Source organism: Pezoporus occidentalis, unplaced genomic scaffold (assembly GCF_034315485.1).
Source record: "Pezoporus occidentalis ecotype Australia unplaced genomic scaffold, CSIRO_AGI_Poc_V1 ctg21, whole genome shotgun sequence".
NCBI lineage: Eukaryota > Metazoa > Chordata > Aves > Psittaciformes > Psittacidae > Pezoporus > Pezoporus occidentalis.
This window is the reverse complement of record NW_026913964.1, coordinates 1,465,910-1,490,595: the sequence shown is the minus strand read 5'-3', so window position 1 is coordinate 1,490,595 and position 24,686 is coordinate 1,465,910. Positions and strand designations below refer to the sequence as shown.

General features: G+C 48.6%; 1 protein-coding gene across 9 annotated transcripts in view; it reads left to right on the top strand.

The window, feature by feature from the left end:
* The window catches only part of LOC134163914 (USP6 N-terminal-like protein), a 78,833-nt gene extending 58,911 nt beyond the window's left edge, over positions 1-19,922 (top strand). For all 9 annotated transcript variants that reach the window (XM_062619139.1, XM_062619145.1, XM_062619138.1 and 6 more), the window contains 9 exons: positions 2,584-2,691; positions 6,866-6,975; positions 7,860-7,908; positions 9,312-9,432; positions 10,335-10,429; positions 12,073-12,138; positions 13,547-13,646; positions 14,799-14,951; positions 15,182-19,922. In XM_062619139.1, coding sequence (XP_062475123.1) covers positions 2,584-2,691; positions 6,866-6,975; positions 7,860-7,908; positions 9,312-9,432; positions 10,335-10,429; positions 12,073-12,138; positions 13,547-13,646; positions 14,799-14,951; positions 15,182-16,446 — 2,067 coding nt within the window. In that variant the 3' untranslated portion in view covers positions 16,447-19,922. The remainder of the gene's footprint in view (positions 1-2,583; positions 2,692-6,865; positions 6,976-7,859; positions 7,909-9,311; positions 9,433-10,334; positions 10,430-12,072; positions 12,139-13,546; positions 13,647-14,798; positions 14,952-15,181) is intronic.
* The last annotated feature ends 4,764 nt before the right edge of the window (positions 19,923-24,686 follow it).

Sequence of the window (24,686 nt, the reverse complement as noted above, 5' to 3'; positions counted from 1 at the left end):
CCTGTTTCCCTTCAAGTTTCGTGATGAAGGAAAATTGCTCATTTTTCCTCCACATGACTAACAGCTCTGAGGTTTTATCACTTTCATGTTTGGAGGTGGTGGGAGGAGGAAAGCCCCTGGATAAATAACAGGGAGGCATTTCAGTTCAGTTCCATCTTGACATGTTCTCTATCTCCCTTGTTCCTGCCACACTTATGGAGAGTATCATTAGAGACATTTATTATATGGCAGTGAGGGTTGCGCTCATTAAAAAACAATATCAGCTCTGGGGGTTCAAACCAATATTATTTTCTTCCCACAGAGCTGAGCATCATCTTCTACCTTGGCAGCTGTCAGCTGGCTTCTCATAATGCACTGGAAATAAAGAATTTCTTTTTGAATTGGTGGTTATATCTGAATTGGTACATATTCCGCTTTCTTGATCCCGTCTCAGCTTTTGCTTCATGAAGTCACAAGCGCTTGCAGGAGCCAGGTTTTTGTGGGCACCTTACCATTACTGCTTTGAGTATGTGTTTCATATAGCCCCGTTGCTTTGTGTCTCCTGATACATTGCATTTACTTCGTCCTGATCTGGTGACTCTCAGGGAATGGGAATCTTTTGTTTGTCTCCTTGGTCTTTTAGCCATGGGAATTAAACTCTCCTGCATGGCATGCTATCCTGCAGAAACACCTTGTGTGAGCTTGGATGAGCAGGAGTGTCTCCCCTGGGTATGCATACAGTGAATTAGTGATGTCCCACTTAAAACGTAAGGTGCTGTTGAATCAAATGGTAGCCTTCCATGGGCACATCATAGTAATGAGATGTTTTTTAGTGGGCAGCTCTTATTTGATGTATACAGAGGGGAGGGCAGCATTTGGCAAAGGATTTCTGCAGGGTATGGTCCTGCCTATGCACTGGACCTTCAAAGTGGGTGCTAAGCAACACCTGGGGCAGAGCAAGCATTTAGCAAGTGCTGAGAATGACAGTTTAAATGTTAGATGTTCTTTACACTCACAGGATCAGGATACATTACACTGACACTTTCTGTGTCAGCAGAAATATTGAAATATTTACCATAATGGGGTGGAAAGGTGTTCTAGCACACATTTAACTCTTCTAGAATTACATGGTGGTCTTGGCATTTATTGCATAGCTAATTTATGTATTTATTTTAACTGGGATAGTGGTGTTATTTCTTTGCTGTCCCCATCCTGTCTATTTGAACCCCACCCCCTGTCTTACACTAAACCTGTGAGACAAGAGCTGTCACTGCTGTTTTTTAATCGGTTAGGTGCATCGCAGAACAAGGAGCATGGGTGTGTGCATGGGTCTGTGCTCTCAGAGGCTCTGAGCCCAGGTGGGTTGAGAGCACAGTACCATGTCCAGAGGATCTTCTGCTAGGATCTTGATGCTTCCTTATAAGTTGCAGCCTTTCTCTTGCATCAGCCTGAAATGCATGAAATAGAGCACCCTAAAGGAAAAGAGGAGGGATGTGGGAGGAGGTTGATTGCATTTGTACCAGGGCAATGCCAGGCCAGCTGATTGCCTGGTTGGGCACTGCCCTGCTCAGGCCCAAGCTCATTCCCATGAATCCTTTGTCCCCTCTCAATGAATTGTCTAGTCCTCGTGGATCACCATGTTGCAACGTAAATCTCCTCCACAGCTGGAGCTTGGGCATGTGCAGCAGGGACTTCAGCATACTTCCAGGTCCTCAGGAACCTGGAGTGCCACAGTTGGCTTTGTAGTGCAGCTACAAGGCATTTCGTGGGTAGGATGACTGAAAGAGTGGAAAATATTCAGAAATAAGGCTTTTTTTTCTTTTTTATGAAGCTTTTTCTTTTAATGGGAGAAGTCAGGGATGGAACAAAAGCTCTTTTTTTTCTGTTTCCCTTTGGAAGTTTAATGGTCTGTTTAGAGAGAGAGAGAGGGCTTTATGGCAAGAAAAAAGGACAGAGGCATCTGTGAGATGAAGTGAACATGTGGAGGCAGGAGAAGGGGACACATGCATGTTTGTCCCTAATCCCCCTCCTGGTTTGAAGAGTACCCTGCACGTTCCCGGGAGTGCCCTTGGTGTTGCCCACAGTCTCCTTGCTGCTTGTCAAGCTGTGAGAGTTGCTGTAGACTCATCCTTGTGGCTGTCATAAGGGCTCTCCTTTCCAAAGAGAAATGTATTTTTTTTTCCCCAGTCACTGAGGATCCAGGTGCCAACAGCCATGGAAGCTCAAATCAAAAGTTTCAAAGCCAAGGGTGCTGTGTCTGGTCTTTGGGGAGGAGTCTGTGTGCATGCTGGTGTGCACAGAATATGATCACGGTGAAGCACCTGAGATGCCTCCGTGTATAAATAGGGTGGTCTATTTCCAGCTCTTCCAGTAAGGTTAAAAGTGTAAGGTGTGGCTTGATTTTGACTGAGTAGGTGTCTTTGGATGCAGGTCCTCAGCTCATCTGTCAGGTTGGAGATGCCCTCTTTGCACCAGTGCAGTCAGAGGAAGTGACTGGTTGGGATGTCCACTCAGATGGCTGGTGGTCTGTAGCAGCAAACCAAGGAGCAAATGTGTTTGGCCGTCAGCAGGACCAGCTAATCTTGCACGTTTCCCTCTGCACAGATGTGCCGGCGAGTGTACAAAGGGATCCCACTTCAGGTGCGAGGCCAGGTCTGGTCACTTCTGCTGGATGTTGAGAAGATGAAGAAGGAGAATGAGGGAAAATATGAGGTACAGGCTGTTACTGGCAAAAAAAGTGGGAGCAAGGTGATGGGGAGGCTGGTTTGGTGGGGCTTCACCGGCAAGGGCAAGTGGGACCCATGGTGGATGCAGGCATCTCCACTTGCATGGGCAGGAGGGAAATGGGAATTCCTACAGGGATGGTTTGGGGGACACCCAGCCCTTGCACCCTCCACCACACAGTAGCAGCGTGTTGAGCGACATACACTGTGTGCTGGTGGTGGGGCCTGATCCATCTGTGAACTGCTGTGACCCTGAGAAGGAAAGGTTTAAAATTAGTGAGGACTGAAAATGCAAAGGGTATAAACTTTTGAACCACATGTGTATATTAGGCTGGGGCTTTTTAGCATGTTATTCTGCTGCTTTCCCTAATATGCTGCTTCCATTTATTCTGCTGGTAGTTGTGAGCAAAGATATGCTGTCAGTGTTACTACATCCGCAGGGAAGAGGGAGGGGAAGCTTAGGAAAGGTACTGCTCATATCACTCCAGGGAGCCTGGGGAACTGTGGAGTAGCCACAAGCACTCTGAAGTGGGTAGGTTCTGGGTGGAGGTACCCAAACCTCTCCATGTGCTTGAAACTTTCACTCGGGGCATTTTGAAATGGGCAGCAAGGCCAAAAACCTTAAACCAGCTGACAGTGGGGCATCAGTCAAGAAACCCTATTAAGGGTTGGGTGAGGGCAGGTCTTGCAAGCTTGGGCGGGGGATTACTGAGCACAGAGTCCTGGCTTACAATTTAGGTGTGCAGCTGGAAGTTAGCTGGCAGTATTGGAAGAACTTGGATTGAAATGGTTTCTTTTATCTTGTGTCTTCAATGTTTTTATAAGTGTCTTGAAAGTTTCTATTAAAAATCACTCTTAAAATCAAATACAAATAATTTTTCTATTAAAAATCTATTATTTTCTCTGCAGATAGGGTAAAAACCTGCCTTGCATTGCTTCCTACCAGAGCACTGCATGTTGTAGGCTTAGATTCCTTGGTACGAAAGAAGCAATTTCTGTAGTGTGTATTGAACAAGAACTTAAATGATGGGGCTTCCTGTATTTTGCTATTTTGGGGGGAGCATATCAGCTCCTTTACTCTGCCTTTTTCTGTAGGCAGCATGTGGAACCCCTTGGTTGATAATTAACTTATTTTCCAAACTTGTGTTACCATTTAGCTTGCACCAGGTACCCAAGCGAAGATAAGGCTGTTGTGGAGACATTTGCCTGTCAGAGGCAGGAGGCTGAGTGCTACTTTCCTGCAGGTGTTCCTAAAAATCCCTGCCTGTTAAGCAGGATGATGCTAACGTTAATTATGATTAGTCAAGCATAGATGTTAATAGCGAGATGCCACTTGGGGGGAGTCACGTGCAAGGGCTTGGGGAGGGTGTGCTGGGCTTATGGTAATAAGCAGAGATAAGAAAGCTCTCCCAGCATGCAGATTCTTATCGTGCTCCCTCCCTTGAAGCTGTGCTGTGCAGGCAGCAAGCAATCCAAACAAACGAAAGTCACAAGGAGTTTATCTGTGCTCCAGAGGGGTCTGTAATAAACAGGAGCTTCAGGCCTAATAGGCTTTGCTGGATGCAAACCCCCTACAAGCTCATCTTAATCTACCTCTTCTTTGATGCCACCTGCCATCAGTAATTAGCTCTCCCCTAATTTCCTCCAGAAGAGGCTTAGTGCAGGTTCTGGATGAGGGGGTTTGCTTTCAGGAAGAAGGGACTAAGTGTCATTTCCAGCTCTGTGTCCTGGAGGGACTGGTCCCAAGGCCACTCTTTCTCTTTGGCTGTGAACCATGGCACAGAAGCCTGACTTTTGCATGCTCCTGGAGTTCTGAGTGTGCCACCTGGCACATGCTGGGTCTTTTATCTTTTTTTTTATGATCCCCACTGCAGAGATGTTGTCCTCTGCGCTTGGGCTGGTGGAGGAGCTGTTTTTCCAGCCACGTGGGATACCTTGCCCCCTGTGACCGTGCTGCCTCTAGAGTGATGCAATTAAAAAGCCGGCTCCAGTTGCTTCCACAGTGCTTTATCTTTTCCCAGCTGTCCTCCAAGTCCTTTCCATGCAAGTCTCCAAGTCTTTCTCAAGACCATGGCAGCTCAGTTGTCCCTGATGCTTCAGGAGCCCGGAGGCTACTATGGGACATGCCACATTTGGTTTTAATGTGGGTGTGATACTCTGCCTCCCTGGGGTTGTATAGCCACAACTGAGAGGGCTTGAGGATAGCTGAGAAGGTGTCAGGAGTAATATGCTGGCCATGGGGCAGAGCAGAGGCATTCTGGCTACCTGCTGGTTTATAAAAAGTCTCTGGGATGGCACCTCCAGCTTCCCAGCCTGTGCTCTGCCACCAGCTTGCAGCATTAATGAACTCAGCACAGGATCTATAGAGTCCCCAGGTTACTTAAGGGAATAAAAGGAGAACAACCCATCCTGGGCTTCTTGTTTATCATCTGCAGAATGGTAAACAAGCATTCTGGGTGCATGGAGGTGACAAAGTGCAACCTACGTGCAATTCAGCTATACAGAATCACTGCTATTTAGGTGCACTGATTTAAAAAAGGCCCAGAGTAGGATTTTTTACAATCTTTGGGAGGTTTCTGTGTTGCTTTAGCAGGGAAAACAAGAGGGCCTTTAGCAGAGAAATTTGAAGTGACATGGTGCATATGAATAGTCATCTTGTCTCAGGTATTCTGCCTGCTTTATAGAGGGCAGGGAGCCGTAAGATGCAGAGAGCATGGGGTTTACATCAGGGAAGTGATGTTGTTAATAAAATCTTCATTCCATTGTCACTTTTATCCTCCCCTGTCTTGTGCAGGCAGTAATTCAAAATAGCCTGTGCACTGTTGTTCATCCATACAGCTGCTTTCAAGGCTGGACTTAATATTCCCAAGATGCTGTGACTGCCCCAGGTGTTGGCTGTACTGGATGCATCTGGGTATGAATGACCTTTTGATGTTCCCCAGAGCTGATGTGGTCATCCTGGGCGGTCAACAGCAGTCTGGAAGCACTTTGTTATCAGGCTGACAAGCAAGGACGGTAGCTGCTGGAGCAGATGATTAAGTATCCATGCAGATGTGCTATTTTCTGTCTCCTGTGTGAGCAAGGATGGGTCCTGATCCTGGGCTCAAGGCAAGCTGGGCTTGATGCTCATCTCTGTTGCCCCCAACCTGCTGGTGGATCTCAGGCTGCCTGAAGACAGTCACAAAATGTATTTTATTAATGCAGCTAACTTGGAGGAGGAGTTAGTGACCCTGGAGATATTAAAGGGGGGCATAATCACCAGTGTTATCTAAAGGCTGTGAGATGAGATGCTTGGTAATAGCAAAGTGGTCCTTGCCTGCATGCGCAGGGCTGAACAGTGGGTTACAAATGAGACTGCAGCAGGATTTGTCCATGGACCATCTTCAACTTGGGACACTAAAGGTGCAGTTGGTTGAGATGGGCTTAGTTTTGGTTTGAATTTCCTTTTTTTTGCAGTGGACTTCAGTCCTTTATCTCTGTGATGCTTCCTTAAATTATTAGTCAGCATCAGAGGGAACGTGGGGATTCTTGGCTTTGAGTTTAGCTTCTGTTCTGGACTCTTATAATTTGCACCAGTCCAAGGGAATACCCCAAAACTGCTTTCCTAGGGGAAGCTTCTTAAATCTAAGATGATTCTCTTTTGCAGGGGAAGTAGCAGTTGGAGAGCACTTCATAGAGCCCATCATAACAGTTTAGATTTTATTATAGCTGAGCCTCTGAAAAGTTCAGGGACTTGGTGCATACATCTGTGTTGGTTCCTTAAGGCAGTGTATCATTCCTTAAGCACCAGCAGAGGTCTTAATGCTTTAAGGCAGCCAGACTGGGTACCACAAAGAAATCAAATAAATCAGAGCAGAATTTATTGTAAAGATTATTTTAGATTCTGAAAACTTTGCATTGGAAGATGAGCAATGGCTGGATTGTGAGTGTGGGGTTATCCCCTTCTCACTGAGCCAGCAGCACAGCCGAGGGGCTGGGGGTTCGCCTCTGGGCTGCAGATTGTTGCTCACTGCAAGATGGCAGCGTCCCCAAGTGGCTCTGTGGTAGCTCTGTGCAGCTCACACACTCCTGCTCTAGGAAGCATGACTTCTCGCTGCGTGGAGGGACAGAGGCATGGGCTGAAATGGTGCCTGACTCCTCCTTTCTGTCTGCCTCTCTCCCAGCAAATGAAAGAGCAAGCAAAGAGCTTTTCGTCAGAAATCAAGCAGATAGATTTGGACGTTAACCGCACCTTCCGAAACCACATCATGTTTCGGGATCGCTATGGAGTGAAGTGAGTATGGGAGGCTTCAGAGCCAGTGGGTATGCATGGGATGAGCTGGATGGGGTAGTCAGCAGCCTCCTGGCTTGTGGCGGCCACCAGTACCCTGGCTCAGAGTAGCTCACAGGAGAGCGAAGCCATTTCTGCCTGCTCCACAAACCGTCAGTGCATGATACGAGCCACAGATGTTGGGATTCTGATTCTGTCTTTGGAAAGGTCCATGCTGTACCGTGTTCAACCCCAGTTCTTGAGCCAAGCAACAACCTGTTGTGGTGCCTTGTTCCCCAAGGTGCTAGGGTTGCAGTTGTAGAGGGCTTGGTTTGGGATGGCTGGGATGACAGGGTGAGTCCTTCAGGAGCTGGGTGGGATGGGGTGGACTTGGCTTCCACAACATATGGGGTTGAAGAGGTTTAACAAAGTGGCTTTGTCACCTGCCTAGGACAAAGGCTGCACTCTGTATCTGTATGGTGATGACTCCTTCAGCAAGGAGGGAAGGGAGAAAGTAACCTATTAATAAAATGGTGTTTCCCCCAGGATGTATAATGCTTGATGCTTGCTTGGTTGCAAGTCTGTTAAAATCCCACCACCACTCCAAACGCAAAGGTTTGTTGAACACGGTGTGTTTAGGTACATGCATGTCTCTCCAGGAGACCTGGTGATGGAGCAGACTGGTTCAGCCCTGCTCTGTGGGGCTTCTCCCACCTGAAGGAAGAGGTGCTGTCCCACATGCCCATCAAGGTGCTTTCTGGTTCTGTGAGCCCTGCTCCTTGCAAAAGGCATAAGTGTCAGCTGGCTGAGTGTTTTCAGAGCTTTTGCTCTCTGTGCTTATGCATTGGTGTACAGATAAATTTGGAGACCTCGTGCTCAGGTATTTTAATATCCTTCTTTCTCCACAGGCAACAGGCACTCTTCCATGTCCTGTCAGCATACTCAGTCTATAACACCGTAAGTAGTTAGTCCAGTTGAAGTGAATAGTGTTGTGCTTTTTATATATATATGTATATATAAATATTAAAAAAAAGGTTTATATATATTATTTTATATGTACATTCATGTATATTTATTTGTATGTCTATGCACCCCCACACTTAGCCAGTGGTAAGTCCAAGTTTAAGTCCTAATACTGGTTTGTACAGACAGCTGCAAGACTCACAAGCAGCACAAGACTGCACAGTAAGTTCATTTTGTCATCTGGTAAATGATGTCTGGCAGATGCATTTTGGTTGAGTCTCAGCAAAGGGGATTGCCCTTTGGCTTTGCAGCAGGACTAACCTCCTGGCTGAAAGTCCATCACGTTCTCACTTCTTGCCAAATACTGAATTTATTGCAGCAAACCAGTCATTTTTAGCTGAAGGGCACAGTCAGAATGAGACTAAATTAGCAGCTGAATTTACTGTCTCCATCTCCAGGAGGGCACAGTTAACCCAGAAGGCACAAAAGATGCTCAGTGGGGATAGTTAAGGAAAGACAGATCCCACCTTCCCTCATACCAGATAAATGCTCACCAGATTTGTTTATTCTTTAATTACTTCAGTGCTCATGTGGCTGAAGGAATCCAAAACAGGATTGAAGCCACATGCTCTTTGTCATCCCATCCCTTATTCTTTGAAGTAGCTGAAGGCACCTCTTATGTTGAGATTTCTGTCCCTAACCTTCCAGGCTTGAGCAGGGCTGGAGAGGGGAGTGGCATGGTGGGGGGCATTGCCTGCTAGAGTTAGTCTGGAGGAAGGGCACAAAAATGGTCAAGAGTGCCAGAACACCTCTCCTATGGAGAAAGGCTGAGAGTTGGGGTTGTTCGTCCTGGATAAGAGAAGACTCTCCAGGGGGAGACTCTTTTAGCCTTTCAGTATAGAAAGGGATCTTATCAGAAAGGTGGAAAGACTTTTTACCAGGGCCTCTAGTGACATGACAAGGGGCAACATTGTTAAACCAAAAGATAATAGGTTTAGGTTGGACATAAGGAAGATGTTTTAAAAAACGTAAACAATGAGGGTGGTGAGGCACAGGCTGCCCAGAGAAGCTGTGGCTGCTCCATCTCTGGCAGTGTTCAAGGCCAGGTTGGATGGGGCTTTGAGCAACCTGGTCTAGTGGAAGGTGTCCTTGCCCATGGCAGGGGCTTGGACTAGACGTTCTTCAAAGGTCCCTTCCAACCCAAGGCACTTTATGAGACATTAACATGGTAGATGCTGCAGACATATGGGAGCTGTGAATCTGAGCATAAATGATAAAGACCTCAAAGTGAGACAGAGGAGAGGGAAACACAGACAGCCTGACCTGCTTCTGCAGGTTTAGCATCATGGTGGGGTCTGACAGCATGGCAGCATGTGTGCCCCTCTTGGCTCTTGCAGGAAGTGAGCTACTGCCAAGGGATGAGCCAGATCGCAGCCATTCTCCTGATGTACTTAAACGAAGAGGATGCGTTTTGGGCACTGGCACAGCTGCTGACCAATCAGCGTCATGCCATGCATGGTAAGGCTGGGGTGGGGTGCGGATGGGGGCTCTTGCAGTGGGAGGGAAGGCTGTTTGGGTTGGTCAGTAGAGACTCATTTTTCCTTACATACTTGTTTAAAATGGGTAAGACTTAGTTACGAGCTGATGTAACCCGATTACGGAGCTGAACTTCACTCTTGGAGAAAGACAAGTTCATCAGAGAAAAATGTGGTTTATCAGCACTGAGCTTTAGTGCTCAGTAATTAATGCTTTCACAGAGGTGCTGTCTTCCTTCCCAAGTGCCTTGCCCTTGTCAGTAAGTTAACTCAAGGTTGCAGGTTTTTTAAGAAGTCTCACAGAAGTACATGTAAGAGCATCATGTAATGCTGTTTCTAGCATGCCAGAGCCATGTACCCTTGTGTTTTTATGAAGATGTGATTCCACCCAATGTACTGAATTATTTTATTTCAGTCACATTAAAGATCCTTTTGTCTTACTTGTGGTTAGCAGTAATCTATGGACAGAAGGTTATTTTATCAGCAGAGGTCTAAGCCTTATGGCTTGATAGCTCCAGGCAGTCTTAAGTGCATGTCCTACTAGATTATGGAGTGCTGCACAAGCTTTTGTTCAAACATCAGCTTTTCCCTGAACCTTGGTAAGCATCAAGATGTGTTGAGAGAGGTCTTGACCAAGCCAAGTCTCAGGTGGGGTGGTGAGTGAGTCTGCTCTGCTGTGGTTAGTGCTGAGAGTGCTGCTGCCCATGCGGAATGGGTTGAAGGGTGGGCTCTGGAGGGATGCCAGGGGAGGTAGCTGGGTGCACTGTAGTCCTGCTGACTTCAACGGGCAATGCAGGGGATGAGTTTCTAGAAAATCAGGCTGCCCTCATGACTACTCCAGAGCTTTTCTGATTATTTTTCATTTCTCCTATCTTTTTTCATTAGGTTTTTTCATTCCTGGGTTCCCAAAGCTGCAGAGATTCCAGGCTCACCACGAGCAGATTTTAAGCAAGATGGTTCCCAAACTGAAGAAGCACATGGTATATTTTTGCTGTCCCATGCTAATAATCACGTTTTAATGCTAGAGCAATTAGTGTAATGTTCTGCCAGGGATATGCACTACTGAACATATTTCTAACTGTGTAGGACTGCTTCAGCTGCAAAGAGGCAAACGTTTATTAAATGGGATGCCTGAATCTTGGTTATCATTTGCTTGCAGTATCATGGCCATCATGAGTGTAGGAACTGCTAAAATCTAACAGCTTCCTTCAGAAAGCCAGGCAGGAAGGCTCACAGAGCCTGCAGCAAAAGGAGCTTTTTTTACAGCAGCAAGGCTGAGCTGTGTTCTTATACCAGATGCAAAGCCCAAAGGGTGATGCTGTACTTAATTCAAGAATTGTTAGTCCCAAGTGGTTGCACTTAACAGGTTTGCTATTATTTAAAGACAGGAGGGGTGTAAGATTTGCTGTGTGTTTTGTTGCTTGGGCACCTCCAGTTGTTTTTCTGTCTGGCAGATGGTAGGAGCCCATTTGGTGTCTGGAAGAGCATCTGCAGGAGACATCAACTGCAGTCTAATGTCTAGGCTACTATTTTGCAACACCTGCTTCCTTTTCTTTTTCTCCTTCCCCACCCTCTTGCATTTGCTGTAGACCGTATTCAGTGGCCAGACTCCTGAAGGTTCCTTGTGCTCCCAAGGGGTTTGGAGGTCCTTCCCTGAAGGGGAGGCTGTTTACATTGCCATCATCTGCAACAGCTCTTGCTTTGTGCTGCAAATGAGCTGGCCCTGTCTATAAGAGTGAAACAGTCAGGACAGGTTTTCACCTAATTATACCCTTGGGGAGGATGAGCAAGGAGGATGGAAATAACTCTCTGAAAGCTGCTTGTGCCTCCTGGCTTCCAAAAGGCTCCCCAGGCTTGCAGGTGCCCAACACTAGCCAAAGCAAAGACCAGAGATGGGTATTAATCCCCTCAGCTTCTTTTTCTTCCCATCCTCACTGCCTTGCTGGCTTTGCAGGAACAGTCACACCAACTTTATGCACTTGCAGGGCACTGTGCATCCCAGCACCAGCTGCGCCCTGCCATCAGCTGTGCCAGAAAAAGCAAAGCTGTGTGCGGGTGCTGTGCTGGGTCTCAGATGGGGATGGAAAAGTGATAGACCAGGGTGGTGATGGTGAGGTTTTAAAGTTTTCCTTAGTCTGTCAGGCTATCCTGCTCCTGCAGCAGCCATGGCATGCAAATGAGGTAGTGCTAACAAAGCTGGCTTGACTGTGTTGGTCTGGATTTACCTGTGGAATACTTGGGATTAATAATTTTTGTGGTGCTCAAAGAGGCTCACATGGGAATTTCTGTGGAAACAAAAAAGATAGTCTGCAAGGAGTGCATGGTTTGGGTTCATGGAAGTGTTTTGTAACTCCCTGGAGCAGGTAAAAGTCAGAGAAAGCTTCTAGGAATCCCTCTCCAAAGTTGTGGCTGAAGTCTGGCCACATCAAGGATCAGAGCAGGACTTCAACACCGGTATTTGAAGCAGGGTCTTTGTTGGAAGACAAACTGCAGACAGATCCTGCACCCAGACCCCAGCTTTAATAAACCAGCGAGCCAGCCTCCCCCAAAGCCCTGTGAGTTGCTTGAACCTTCAGCAGCCAGCCTGGTGAAATGCCTGCCTGTCTTTGGTATCTCCTCCTAGGACAAGGAGCAGATGACTACAGGGATTTACACAACCAAGTGGTTTCTGCAGTGTTTCATCGATCGGGTGAGGATGCTTTTGGGTTGTTTGCTGACCTGCTGCTTGCACGCATGGTTAATCTGCCTGTTTTTATAAAAAGTATCATAATTTGAAGAAAGTGTTGGTATTTTGTAAGGTAGGATATTGTGCACACTCATAAGGCAGAAACTTTAATAAGGGAGAAGTTAAAAATAACTGAATGTCACTGATGGCAAGCCAGTTCATGCTGCCTCATCACAAGACGTCACTGTGAGAAGGCTCAGCAGCAGCAGTATAAGCTGCAGACTTGGGAGAGATCTTTCTCTTGCCCACTGGCATTGGTGCAAAGGCAATTAACCTCACTTTGGCTCTGGAAACAACATAGGGAGATGAAGAGCTGGAGGCACAAACCTCAACAAATAGCACTGCAGCAATTGCAGGCAAAGGAGCGGACTGGGCACTGGAGACCCGTGAAAGTGTGAGAAAATTGCTCTGATTTGTCCAGAGCTAATTTGCCAGTCCTGAGCAAAGACTAATTTATTTTTAGGGGCACTATTGTGCTTGCACACTTAAAAGCAGTATCCAGGCTTGCTCATGTTTATGATGTCTGTGTGTTCCCAGGCTCAATTTTCTGCTGCCCATCTCCTGTAAAACAGTGGATGACCTTTTCCCCTTGAGAGGGAGCTCACTGGTTTGCAGTCTGTCCCTAAATGCTACATAAAATGCAAAAGTTCCTTTAACAGCAGTAATGTGGTAAAAGAGCTGTGATGGCCAGTCATGCCAGACTCTGGAGACTAAGCACAGCATCCTGAATTTGAACTTAGATGTCACAGTGGGACTAGTATTAATTTTTGTGTTGGTGAGATGCCTGGAATCTTTGTTGGGAGATGATGGCCTGCTCCATCATTAGTTCACCGCTGTTTGTAAGATTGTGTCTGGGTGCAAATGAAAGACTCTTGCAGAGTTTTGTCTAGAAGACATAAATAAGCCTGCATATAAGGAAGACCACTTCTCTAGGCACCAAAGGAGTGAATTTTTTTTTTTTTTTTTTTAAATGCTCAGTAAAGCAGTTGGGCCTTCAGACCTATCCCATAAATAGCCCTTCATCTGTCTGGGTGATGTAGATGGATACAGGAGTGGCTTTGTGCACTCGCAAGGCTGTGTAGGCAAACCCATGTGCCAGCATGCCTGTGTAGAAACTTTCTCCTTTTTTCTGCTTTCGTGGATGGATTGTAAGTTATTTTTCCAGCCACCCAAGGGTATTGGCTTTAAGGCAAAACCATAGCTGATGAAAGAGGGTTTTGTGTTACAGATGAGTCCTTGTCATCCAGTGTCTTGCCCTGCTGTGTGTTTTGGTGCAAGGAGACATAGTGATGCCAGCAACCTCTCTACAGTTGTTCAATTAATCAGTGCTAACATGTATGATGCTAATGAGCTGGTTTTGTGTTTGAAACAGACCCCGTTCACCCTCACCTTGCGGCTGTGGGATATCTACATCCTAGAAGGAGAGAGGGTGCTGACGGCCATGGCTTACACCATACTCAAATTGCACAAAAGTAAGGTCCTAGCAGAGTGTGTCTCGTATGGCAGAAGTGGCTCTATGCTAGGCCATCCTTGTGCTGTTGACCCAGAAAGCCTTGCTGGCCACTATGAGCTTGCTTGGTGCCCTGTGCTGGCCACAAAAAAGGACAGTCCCATGATGATGCTCTGGGGAGGAAATGAGATGCCACAAGGGTTGAAATGCTGTGCTTGGTGCACAGCAAACCCCAGCTGAAACACTCCCAGCTGCCTCTTTCTGCATGCTGCGCCCCACATCTTTTGTTACCATGGGTTTTGGGGCAATACAGACAGCAACCCATCTGTCTGCAAAGCTCTGTGGCAGTTCAGCTGAAAAGGCTGTAGAGGGAGAAATAAATCCATTTAATATGCTTCTAAAATGACCAAAACCTGGTTTTCTTACATAACATTAAGATGGTGATGTTTATACATAGAGATCTTTGGGACTTTGAACCCCTCTGCTCCCATAAGCTAGCAGGCTTGCGTTTTCACCCTGTTAGATCTTTAATCTGGGACAGGAGAGATACCGATAGCTCATGCTAGGAACCTTTGGGCCAGTGGGATATATGCGACTGTATGTGTTGGCTTCTGCAAACACCCATCCTGCTCTTTCTTCAGTTGAGTGAAGAACAGGCTATCAAAAAATAATACATCTTCAAGTATCTCATTTGTTTGCAAAGACTGGGAAACTGGCATGCAGGCAGAAGGAGAGAAATAATCTCTCCTTCCTAAGGAATTTGTGATGTGGATTGGCATCCCTGCCTGCATCCCATCCCTTGCTGCAACCCTGAGGTGGTTCAGCATCTCTGCCTGCATCCCTGACTGGTGGCTGTTCAGTCTGACGCTCTGGGTCTATCTCATGGAGCTTTTCCTCCTCCTAGAGGTATTGCTGAGAACTTGCAGAAATGGCCTAAAATGTGCATCCTGGTCAGCACAGGTCCCAGCCACTGCTGAGCTACTGCCCAGAAGTGGCACGGGTGTGTAAATGTGTCGACAATCCTGAGTAACAGCGGGAAGGTAGGAGAGAGGCAGAAATGTTCAGGCTCTCCCACCTCGCAGTGGGAACAGCAGCAGAATCCCAGATAAAACCAAAGCACTGCAGCCCACACTTTGGCCATGCCACTGCCATTCCTTCTGTCTGCTGTCCCCAGAACGCTTGCTGAAGATGGCGCTGGAAGATTTACGGGAGTTTCTGCAGGAGAAAATCGCCGCTTCCCTGCAGTACGAGGATGATGCCGTCATCGAGCAACTGCAGGTGTCAATGACTGAACTGCGCAAGATGAAATGTGATCTCCCCCCGCCAGGTGGGTAGCAGGGAAAGGCGGGCAGCCCAGCGGCAATGCTTGGTGGTACCTGTGTCCCTTAGGGACCAGAGCACCCCTCTGGTGTGATGCTTTGGGAGCCGGGGCAGCCCAGAAGGCTGGCGTCCACTGTGTGCAGCATCTGCCTCCCCTGCAATCAGGGCATGACAGGTGCAAAAATGAACTGATGCATAATTTGGGGTTTATTTTATTTTCTCTTGCTTCTGATGCAGCAAAGCCTGAGGAGTTCCCACGGAAACCCCTGGGTCTAGAACTCTCCCTCAACCCAGTACCCATGAAGGGCAATGTGGCAGCCAATGGCCAGAATGGCCTGGTGGGTGAGCATCCTGTGGACAGGGAACCACATCCCCACACAGCTCCTGAGGCTCCAGGAGAGATGGTGGCAGAGGTGAAGACTGCCACCCTCCAAGGCAGTGAAGCAGCTGAAGTGACAGACCTCCACTTGCGTCCTTCTGGCGGGGGCTCACTGGGAGAGGAGGGTCAGGTGGAGCCCTCAGGGGACAGACAGACACCATCTCTTCTGAAGGCAAGTGAGATGCAGGCCCATCATTACCTCTTGCCCACAGCCCTGCCTGTGGAGCATACTCCTCTCACTCCTGTGTGTGCCACAGTGGACCATGAGTTGGTTTCCCTCCCCAACCCTGCTGAGGTCGGCTCCTCAGACTCCTCTCTCCAAAATACATCAAGTCCTCCCGACTCGAGCACCACTGAGTTTTCTGCTACGGACCATGCTGTGTGGCAGCCAAATCCTGCTGCCCTGCCAGTGGAAGAACAAACATCTTCCTTTTGCAGAGAGAAAGTGCTCGAGGCACCCCCTCAACCTCTGCTGAGCAGCTCACAGTATCTCTCCAGTGAGTCTCAGCATGACAGTTCCCCTGAGAATGAGCACCAGGAGGAGACAGCTGAGAAACGCTGCAGAGCAGCACCACCAGACAAAATGGACTTGAAGCACCTGGCATCCAAAGCTGCGTCCATGGGGGAGCTCACCAGCCTGCAGCAGAATGGGCCAGGGAGTACCACGCACTGGCAGCAGGGGCTGGCGAGCGGCAGCATGCCCATCTTACCCAGCATCAAGGTGGAGGCAGCAGGGCTGGGTGAGGGCTACCCCTTGCAGCGAGCACTGTCCCCCATGGTGGAGAGGAACAGCCCCTACACCGTTATCAAAACCACCACTCCCCTCCACCTGGCCCATGCGACAGAGCAGGATGTAGCAAACAGGAAGCAGGTGGCACTGCCGCTGCCCGAGACTGGATGTCCTCTGCCTGCCGCCTCCATGCCACCACCTCTCACGCTGGACCCGGAGGAGGCAGATGCCCAAAAAAGCTTCCAGAAACCATTAAACACGCTCAAAGCCCCACGACCCCCCCTAAGCCCCAAACCAAAATTACTGCCACAGGTTGCCAAATCCCACTCAGAGAACAATTTCCTTTCCGGCTCTTCTTCCCTGGTGAAGCTGCCCAAATCCGTGACGTTTTAGTGGGAATGGGGGGAGGCAAGGGACAGGAAGCAAGTGCTGGAGCAGCACCCTCGCCCCATTTTCAGAGCCTCCCCTTCAGCAGGGCTGTGTCAGGGTGACAGCACAGCAGCCATCGCCTGTTGAGCTGTGCTTTGGTACGAGCACCTGGTGAGAAGATGGAGCAGTGGCCGCCAGCACCAGGAGGCATGAGCAAACTGGGTTTGCGTCTTTCTTATGGACAAATTAGGGCTTTCATTTTGTGTTCCTTGAAGCTCCTCAAGCCTCACTGCGTGTGGGGGGAGAGGCAGGGCTGGTGAATGTGTTGTGTGTTCCCTTCTGCTCCTGCCTGGCACAGGTGCCCATGGTGTGGAAGCAGGTACAAGGCATAGGAGTCCAGAATGCTTTCTTTAAGAAGCCCAATCAGTGCAGCCAACAGCATTGCTTTCAAAGCCTTTATAGCAATAGATCTTCCAATAGCTTCTTTCCCCAGACCTGCAGTTGTAGGCAGCAGCATTTTCAGGCAGGACCATGGCGTCCTGGCAGGACACAGGCACCCCACTGCCTACTCTATGCAATTCCACAGCCCAGCTGTAACTGGCTCCTGCTGCAGTGGTGGATGATGTCCTGGAGGGGAGGTTTAACAGCAGGTAAGTCCCTGAGCGGTCTCCTTGGTGTGACCCTGGTGGAGGACTGCCAGCAGGACGATTCTTTCCTAAGTTTTCAAGGTGATAAGGACAGTGAAGGTTGAGCCTGGGCTCTTGGGCTGAATGGCCCTTCTGCTGGCCTTTCCTGCTCAGGTCCAGAGGGGGGAGCAGGCTTGAGGAAAAGGGGCTATTGTCTTGGGAAACCTTCCTTCATTAGCAAGCTGCTGGAGGTGTGGTAGTGTCTAATCATGGTGCTGAAACTGAAGCCTGCTTTTACTTCAAGCAAGTTAAGAGGGTGGAAATGGAATAGGTGCTGGGGAGGGGGAACACACTGCCCACAACCTGATACCAGCATTTCTGGTTTGGTCCAACCAGCAATTTACTACCAAGGACTGAAATCTGGACACAGAAGTTTGGAAGATGATGATGTAGAGCATCCACATCTCCCCAGCCTATTGCTGAGGAGATAACGGGATGGGTGCCCCCCATACCACTTGCCCTTCACGTACCAAGTCCTAGTGGCCTATACATCCCCTTCCGATCCCAGGATGTTGCTGCTGGACAGTCCAGACCATTGGCTGGAGGTGTGCAGGGACCCAAGGAAAGCTCACCCCACTGAAAGAGCTGCTCCAAATTCCTGTTCCCATTATCTACTTAAGGAAGATAAATGGAAGCAGCAGGAAATAAACTAGTCCAGGTATGCAGTATTTGTCTCTGCTGTCCAGAAAGGGTGGCTGCAGATGTCCCCTTAGGTGCGACTGCAGGTATGATTCCCATCCCTTCAATGGAGACGTTGGGCTCCTTTAAGTTCTGAGAAGACTTTGAAAACTTTTTTATCTCACAGGCTGCTTCAGTAACATAACCTGACCTGAAGCCTACCTGGAAGCCCAGCAGAAAACTTCCACTAAATTACTTTGTGGGGTTTATCAGTTTAGGGGGTGTTTTTTATTAGCAGCAGGGGTAGCACTGAAAGGAGCACCCTACCTTTGGCTGTAACCAGCCAGACAAAATACCCTCAGCTTCTGTTAGAACCCCTGCTCTGTCAGAGACCCCATCTTCTGCTGAGTCTCCAACCTTGCCCATCTTTTTGCCCTCTGCAAAGCAGGGATAACCATATTAGCTACCTCACAGGAGAGTTGTGAGGAGTCAGCACTTGCTCTTTGAGGAGAAGTGGTTATGAATGTTCAACATTTGTGTTTTGGGACACCATGGGTCCTTTCTAGGACAATGGTGCTTGAACTGGTTTTAATTTAGAGTATGTTTTTCAGTAACCATGCAGTAGTTAAACACATTTGTGTGTTAAAATAGCTGGGTAGTATTTCAAGACAGGTATCGATTGCCCTTTGCTAGCAGCCCACTGGCTGTTGGAGCATGTTGGGAAGCAACAAGAAGCATCTGAGGATGGGGGGTCAGCTCTTGGCCTGGTTTCTGTAGCTTGGGGGGGTTTCTGGCCTCTCTCTGAAGCACACGCAGGACTCCTGCTAAGACATCTGAGCATTTTGCTCATTTGCAAGAGCCAAGATGTCTTTCTCCCCTCATTTTGACTTATTCCCCCTCATTTTGGGCACACAGCCTTTGCACATAGTGTTGCACGTGCACTTGGGCTCCTAAACCCAGTGCATGTCTGGGAAGTTTTGCAGTATTCATATTTAAAAAGGTGGTTTGTTCTAGTTTTGGAGAGCTGTCAAATGCACAGTACCCATAGCATGGTGTTCAACAAGAGTTTGAGAGGGTTCCTCCCCTCCAAATCCTAACGGGAATGAGCAGAGAGGTCCTTGCTCACCTCCAAGCCTGAGGTAAGCCACGAGCTGGTTGCAATGACCTCTGGACCAGGCAGCTACAGGCTCCTCTTCCCCACTATAGTGTGCTTCTTGCTGGGGGGGGGTCTGTCAGCTCTTCACTGTGCCACATAAGCAGCTCTTCTCCAGCCTGCAGCCCCTGAAGGCTGCAAGGTTTGGGAAGAGTTCCTGGGAGCCAGCAACATGCGTTAGTTTCCTTGGAATGATGCTCTCACTTCAGCACATCAGAGCATAATTGATGGGAGATCCTGGCTCCTTCTCTGCTTCTTGCTGCAGATGAAGGTGCGGCCATGGCGGGTCTGTGGCACCAGGGATGGGCAGGACGTGGTCCTGCCTCAGTGCATTCGCTGGAGATAAGAAGGGAAAAAGGGCAAGGGTGGCAGCTCAGCAGAACAAATAACTGGCCCAAGCCACTCACACCCCTGCCCCAGTCTCCTACAGCAGCCTCAGCCCCTTAGCAAAAGCCTCTCTTACCGTGAGCAAACTCAGGAAAACAGCTTCCCCGCTCTCCCCATCCTTGCCCTCCAGCCCTGGGATGACTCTCACCTCGCTGCCCTCCATGGAGTTTTAAAGACCAGTGTTGTGGGTTTGGGGTTTGTTCTTGTTTGTTTTGGGGTTTTTCTGTAATTGAGCACTTTGAGTGGCTGTGGCACCAGTGGGCAGCAGGAGCCACGGGAGCGGTGCTGGGGACCAGCTCCAGCACAGGATGGTGGTTGAGGTCAGGTCTCTTGGCCATGGCCTTTAAGAGCCTGGCTACCATCTGCTTTGCTTTTTAATTGCTATTTTTGTTCACAGCGTGGAACGCTTCTTCTGTGACTCTTTCTAATGTATTATAATTATTACTTAAAAAAAAAAAAAACAACCAACAAACATTTTTCTTTTGTTATTTTTTTGGTGGGTTTCTTTTGTAAGGAAGGGGTTTTTGTTTGTTTTTGCGGGGCGGGGGAGAAAGCCAATCCTTTTTACACCGATCCACACAGACTGTCCAGAGTATTTGATGCTGTGTTTTACATGGTTGTAATTATAACAGTTAAAGATGTTTAGCATAAAATCAGACTGCATGAGGTTTCTTGCGGTGACAGATGCTACAGAAGACCAGTTGCCTTCTCCTGCTGGCTTTTGGCTTGGTTCACCAGGCATGCTTCAGCTGCGGTGGGTCCAACCTACTCCACAGTTTGTTTTCCGGCCTGCAGGCAGCGCTGGAGGGTGGAATGGGACAGAGAGCCGGCAGCCACAGCTCCTTGCAAGGCAGCCGGGTGCAACTCCATTGGCAAGGTGTGAGTCAGGGCTGAGTCATGCGTCCACCAGTTACTGGTACCCTAAGGTGGTGCCGCTCACAGCCGAAAATGGATTTTAACAGGCTGTGTGAGCAGTACCTCTGGCACACCCGAAGTTTAACGGCCAGTCCTTGGAAAAACATGGTACTGTTGTCTTTGGGGTGTTAAATTTGGGCAGTAGTCTGGTTTCCCCTATGAGAAAGGTGCCATTTGGTACTTAAACAACATGGTTACAGTAAACAACATGGTTACAGGGTCATTTGTCTCTGCCAGAAAGACTGACAGCAAAACGGATGGGCCACAATTAGCTACATGCCACCCTAGGACTGAAGGGCAGTGCAGGGAATGTGGCATCCCTATGCATCACCCCATCAAGACCATCAAATAATAATTTACTGCTTCTAGGGGACCAAGAACAGGATCCCTGTGTATTTCTAAGCCCAAGCTTACCAGTCACCCACTTGCTGTACAGCACTGGGACCAGTGGCAAATGAACTCTGTAGAAGCTGCTTAAATCCAGCTGGCCTTGTCAGCCAGGTCCTCCTGCTGCCTCTCCCTCTGCACTTAGCATTTACCAGTATTCCCACTAAACCCTTCCTTTACCTGTTGGAGCCCTTGCTCCTCATAGCTTTCTGACAACTCCTAACACCAGCTGTCCGGCTCTCTGATCCCTGTGCTGCTCCCTGCACAGAAACCACTCAACAAAGACCCACAAATCACAAGCTGCGCTCACCTCTGGTGTCCTGGCAGCCTCCTATGGCTCCTGTCCTTCCTGGCTCATCAACAGCCAAACCATCACTGCCAGGAGCTGGGGCAGGCAGCCCACGTCTCATCTTGTCACTGGCTGGCTCTCTTCCAAGCCACGGCTGTGCTCCTCATCCTCCTCCCTGCCCACCACCCACAATGGCTAAGAGCTCAGCAACCCTGCTGCGTGCCTCTGCAAAACAGCAGCAAGTCAGCACTGAATAATTGATGCTAAGTGGAGCCTGGAGCAAAGCCAGGCCGAGGGAGGGAGCAAGGCTTTGGGCTGGTTCTGGGATGCAGCAGGGGAGAGATGGGTGAGCTGTGTCTGGCAGCTTTGCACCCTGGCCTGTTTGGCAGAGGCAATACTGGAGAGTTTGGCTGGGCCTGGGAGTCTTCCTCCTCTTTGGCTTGCTGTGCTGCTCACCTGCTGCTGTGGTAGTTGCATGATGCACATGTGCTGCTGTGCTCACATGCTGCTGTATTGCTGGTGTGCTGCAAAGGGGCTGTGGCATGGAGGCTGGGAGCTGGGAACCAGAGCAAGGGTGCACACAGTGCAGAGCATGTAGCCCAAGCCCCAGCAGCCTTGGCTGGGGCCGGTACCTTGGCTCTTCTAAACCATACGCCCTGTACTCAACCCACAAGGCTCATCTGCTCTAAAGGAGCAAAGCTGCACATGCAGCCAGGCCCATCTGCACGACCCAGCTCCCACCAGTTGCTGGTAGCCAGGATGTCTGGTGTCACACCATCCTCTGAGAAACACCACCCCTTTTCTACAGTACATCATTAGGTATAAACCAGCACATGGAGAAAATAGCCCAGCAGCTGAAAAAGGAAGGTCTGCCCAAAACCATTTCCCAAACCCTACAAACCTCGGCAGCTGAGGAAGCCCACAGGACATATACTAGCATCATCCTGGTAGCAAGGCAGTCATGCTCACCTGACAGGACACAGGCACCATGACAGCACAGGAGATAAGCAAACCAGAGCTGAAACAACTCAGCCATCACCTCTCTGGGAGACACAGCAGCTGGTCCCACCCCTTGAGCATCCCTGCTCACTGGCAGCAATTACAAAAGAGCCAAAGATGAGGATGGAGATAGCTTTGAAGGCACACACAAAGAAATGAGTCCAAGGGAGTGGAGTCACCCCTTCTTTCACACAGTAGAACAGGTTCTTCATAAGATACACAGAAAGATGAACTGTAAGAAACCTCCATCCTTGCTCCAAAACTGGTATCAGGTCTCTAATGGTACCTGCAGATAGATGGGGCACAAATCCTCATCTGCCCTGTGCATGGTTGGCTTTGTTGGAGCCAAGAGGAAATGATATAGAAGAACCACTTGAGCTGGAAAGGTCTGTAGTAACAGACTGGAGTGTAGTCCAGAAGGGAAACCTGGTCTGCTCCTCCTCGCCCAACCACACTGCAAGTAAGGAGGATGAGGCCAGCATTTAGCCAGGGCTGCTCCATAAAACTCAAGACATTCATTCAACTACCCCCTCTTTGCCTATCAGGTATCTCTCCTGCAAACTCAACCCAGATGCTTGCAAAGCCTTCCACAAGCACTATGCGCTTGTGTTTTGGAGTCACCATTGCTGCTGGCTTAGGAATAGGCTCCTGTGGAAGCCCTCGCAGACCAAAAGGCAAAAATCTGTTCCAGCACTTAATCAGCATCTTTAAGGACTTGTAAGCAATTTTGTCAGTTGACTCAGCTGTGATGTCTTTGGAGCCCCAACCCTTCTGTAATAGGGTGTGGGGTGCGTCAATTATGTGGGAAAGAAAAGTTTATACATCAGTCCTGAGACATATGGACCCAACCAGACCAGACCTCCTCAGCCATTCCATCATTTAAGTACAGATTCAAAGGTGGCACTCCTCCATCACAAGAGATGCAGCCTCAACAGATAATCAGTGCGATGGTGCCTGAAGCCTTCTTAGAGGTGGTGTTCACACTTGTCTGAGATCCACAGCACAGCACCACGTTTAGGCCAGCCTTGTCATGACCAGCTGAAGAGATCACAGCCGCCAAATATGAGCTGATGTGCCCAAATATAGAAAAAAACTTACCTCTGTGCACTCCTGCAGCTTCCAGCTATGCAACTGGAATGGCTTTTCAGACTAACTGTACATTCTGCTTACTAAAGCTTGTGCCACAGAAGCAGAACTGAGATGGGCAACCAGCTCCTTATCATAAGGGAAATGACTGCAGGATCCGAAAATCACATCTTCCAGTCCAAGTACTTCTAGAACAAATGCACCTTAAGTAACGACGGGGAAAATCAACTAAATTGACTCCAAACCCAGCAATTCCTTCTCCAGACCTACATTCACTCTAATGAAAATGTAACCCTGATACTGCTTTCAGACTCAAGTTCAAATAACAAGCAGAGAACATGTAGTAAACTCATGTACTGACCTCCTGCCTGTCATGACCAGCAAGCTGCTAACCTGTACCCACATTACCAGCACCAAGTGAAACACCAAGTCCGAAGTAACAGCTCCACCTTTGTGAAGTGATACGATCTGGTTTGTGTCTACCCCGGAGATCAGATCAGAGCTGACATATCTTACTGCACATTGAAGATCTGTCGTGATTCTCCTGAAGCCAACCTCCTGGAACAAAGATGCAGTACTGTATTAATACACGATTAATACATAATTTCAGGGGAAAAGGTGCAGTGTCAAGCTTTTAGCACCTCCTTTTGCTCCCAGAACTTTCAGCATGGACTTGATCACTGACCTGAGAGTCTGGGTTTCTTGTTATCTTCTAATTACAGCAAAAAGCTAACTAGTGGTGCTTCCAGCTCCCGAGATGGCCACGTTACTGACCAGCACTGTTTGACAAAGGGCGCTGGCTGCCTTGCTTGCGCTGGGTGCAATCCACAACATGAATGAGATTGGTCTGCAACCTGCTAGAATTAGAGCACCACCCATCAGTCAGATCCTCCAGTTCCAGCTCCTACCTGCCTAATGGAATTCTGAAGTGCTGTCCTATTGTAGCACTGAGATGACGGTGTACCCTGGCTGCTGAAGAACTTCTAGGTCCACCTGCAGAATCCTAGTGACTCGTAGCACATTGATTTAGCCATACAGAAAATAGGACTATAACCAGCCTGTAGAAAAGAGGGACTGGTTAGTGGCACCACTTGAAGTATACAGCCGTGAGGAGTGGCCCAAGGGAACAACAGTATTTTGCAACAAGAAGACACTCAAACAGCTAAGATAACACACGTGGCTTGACCAGACCCAGAGCTTTCCTGAGCAAGCTGGAAAACCTCACCCTGTGGGGTGCAGAGAACTCTCTGAAGGGGCTATTGTGTGACTGCAGGTGGTGCTTGCTCTCCTGACCCCTGGTGCTGCCAGAGCTCCTTAGCTCTCTTGACTGTGGCTCCTGGTCCTTGACTTTGGCCTCTGGCTTCCAAACAGAAAGAAGATAGCTCTAACCACTGAGAGTTATCCAGAGTCCAGTCCCCGAGAGAGCTCCAAACACAGCGTTACTTCTCATCTGAAGCCCTCCAGATACAGATATCCCTTCGATCACTAAGGGCCTGGTGAAAGAGATAAGCTCTATTGCAGAAAACAAGCACCAGGTTCCTAGTGCACTAACACCACCAAGCAAGGGCCCCCACATCACCCCAGACATTAACAGTTAAGGTGAAGTAGCCCTGCCCTCTGCCCTGCCTGCAACTGCACACAAGCTGCTGACTTAGGAACAAACCCTGTACTTGCAGACTTCACACTTGAAACAACCTAGGTTGGGAGGTTTTCTGGTCCAGCCCCACCATGTAACACCAGACTC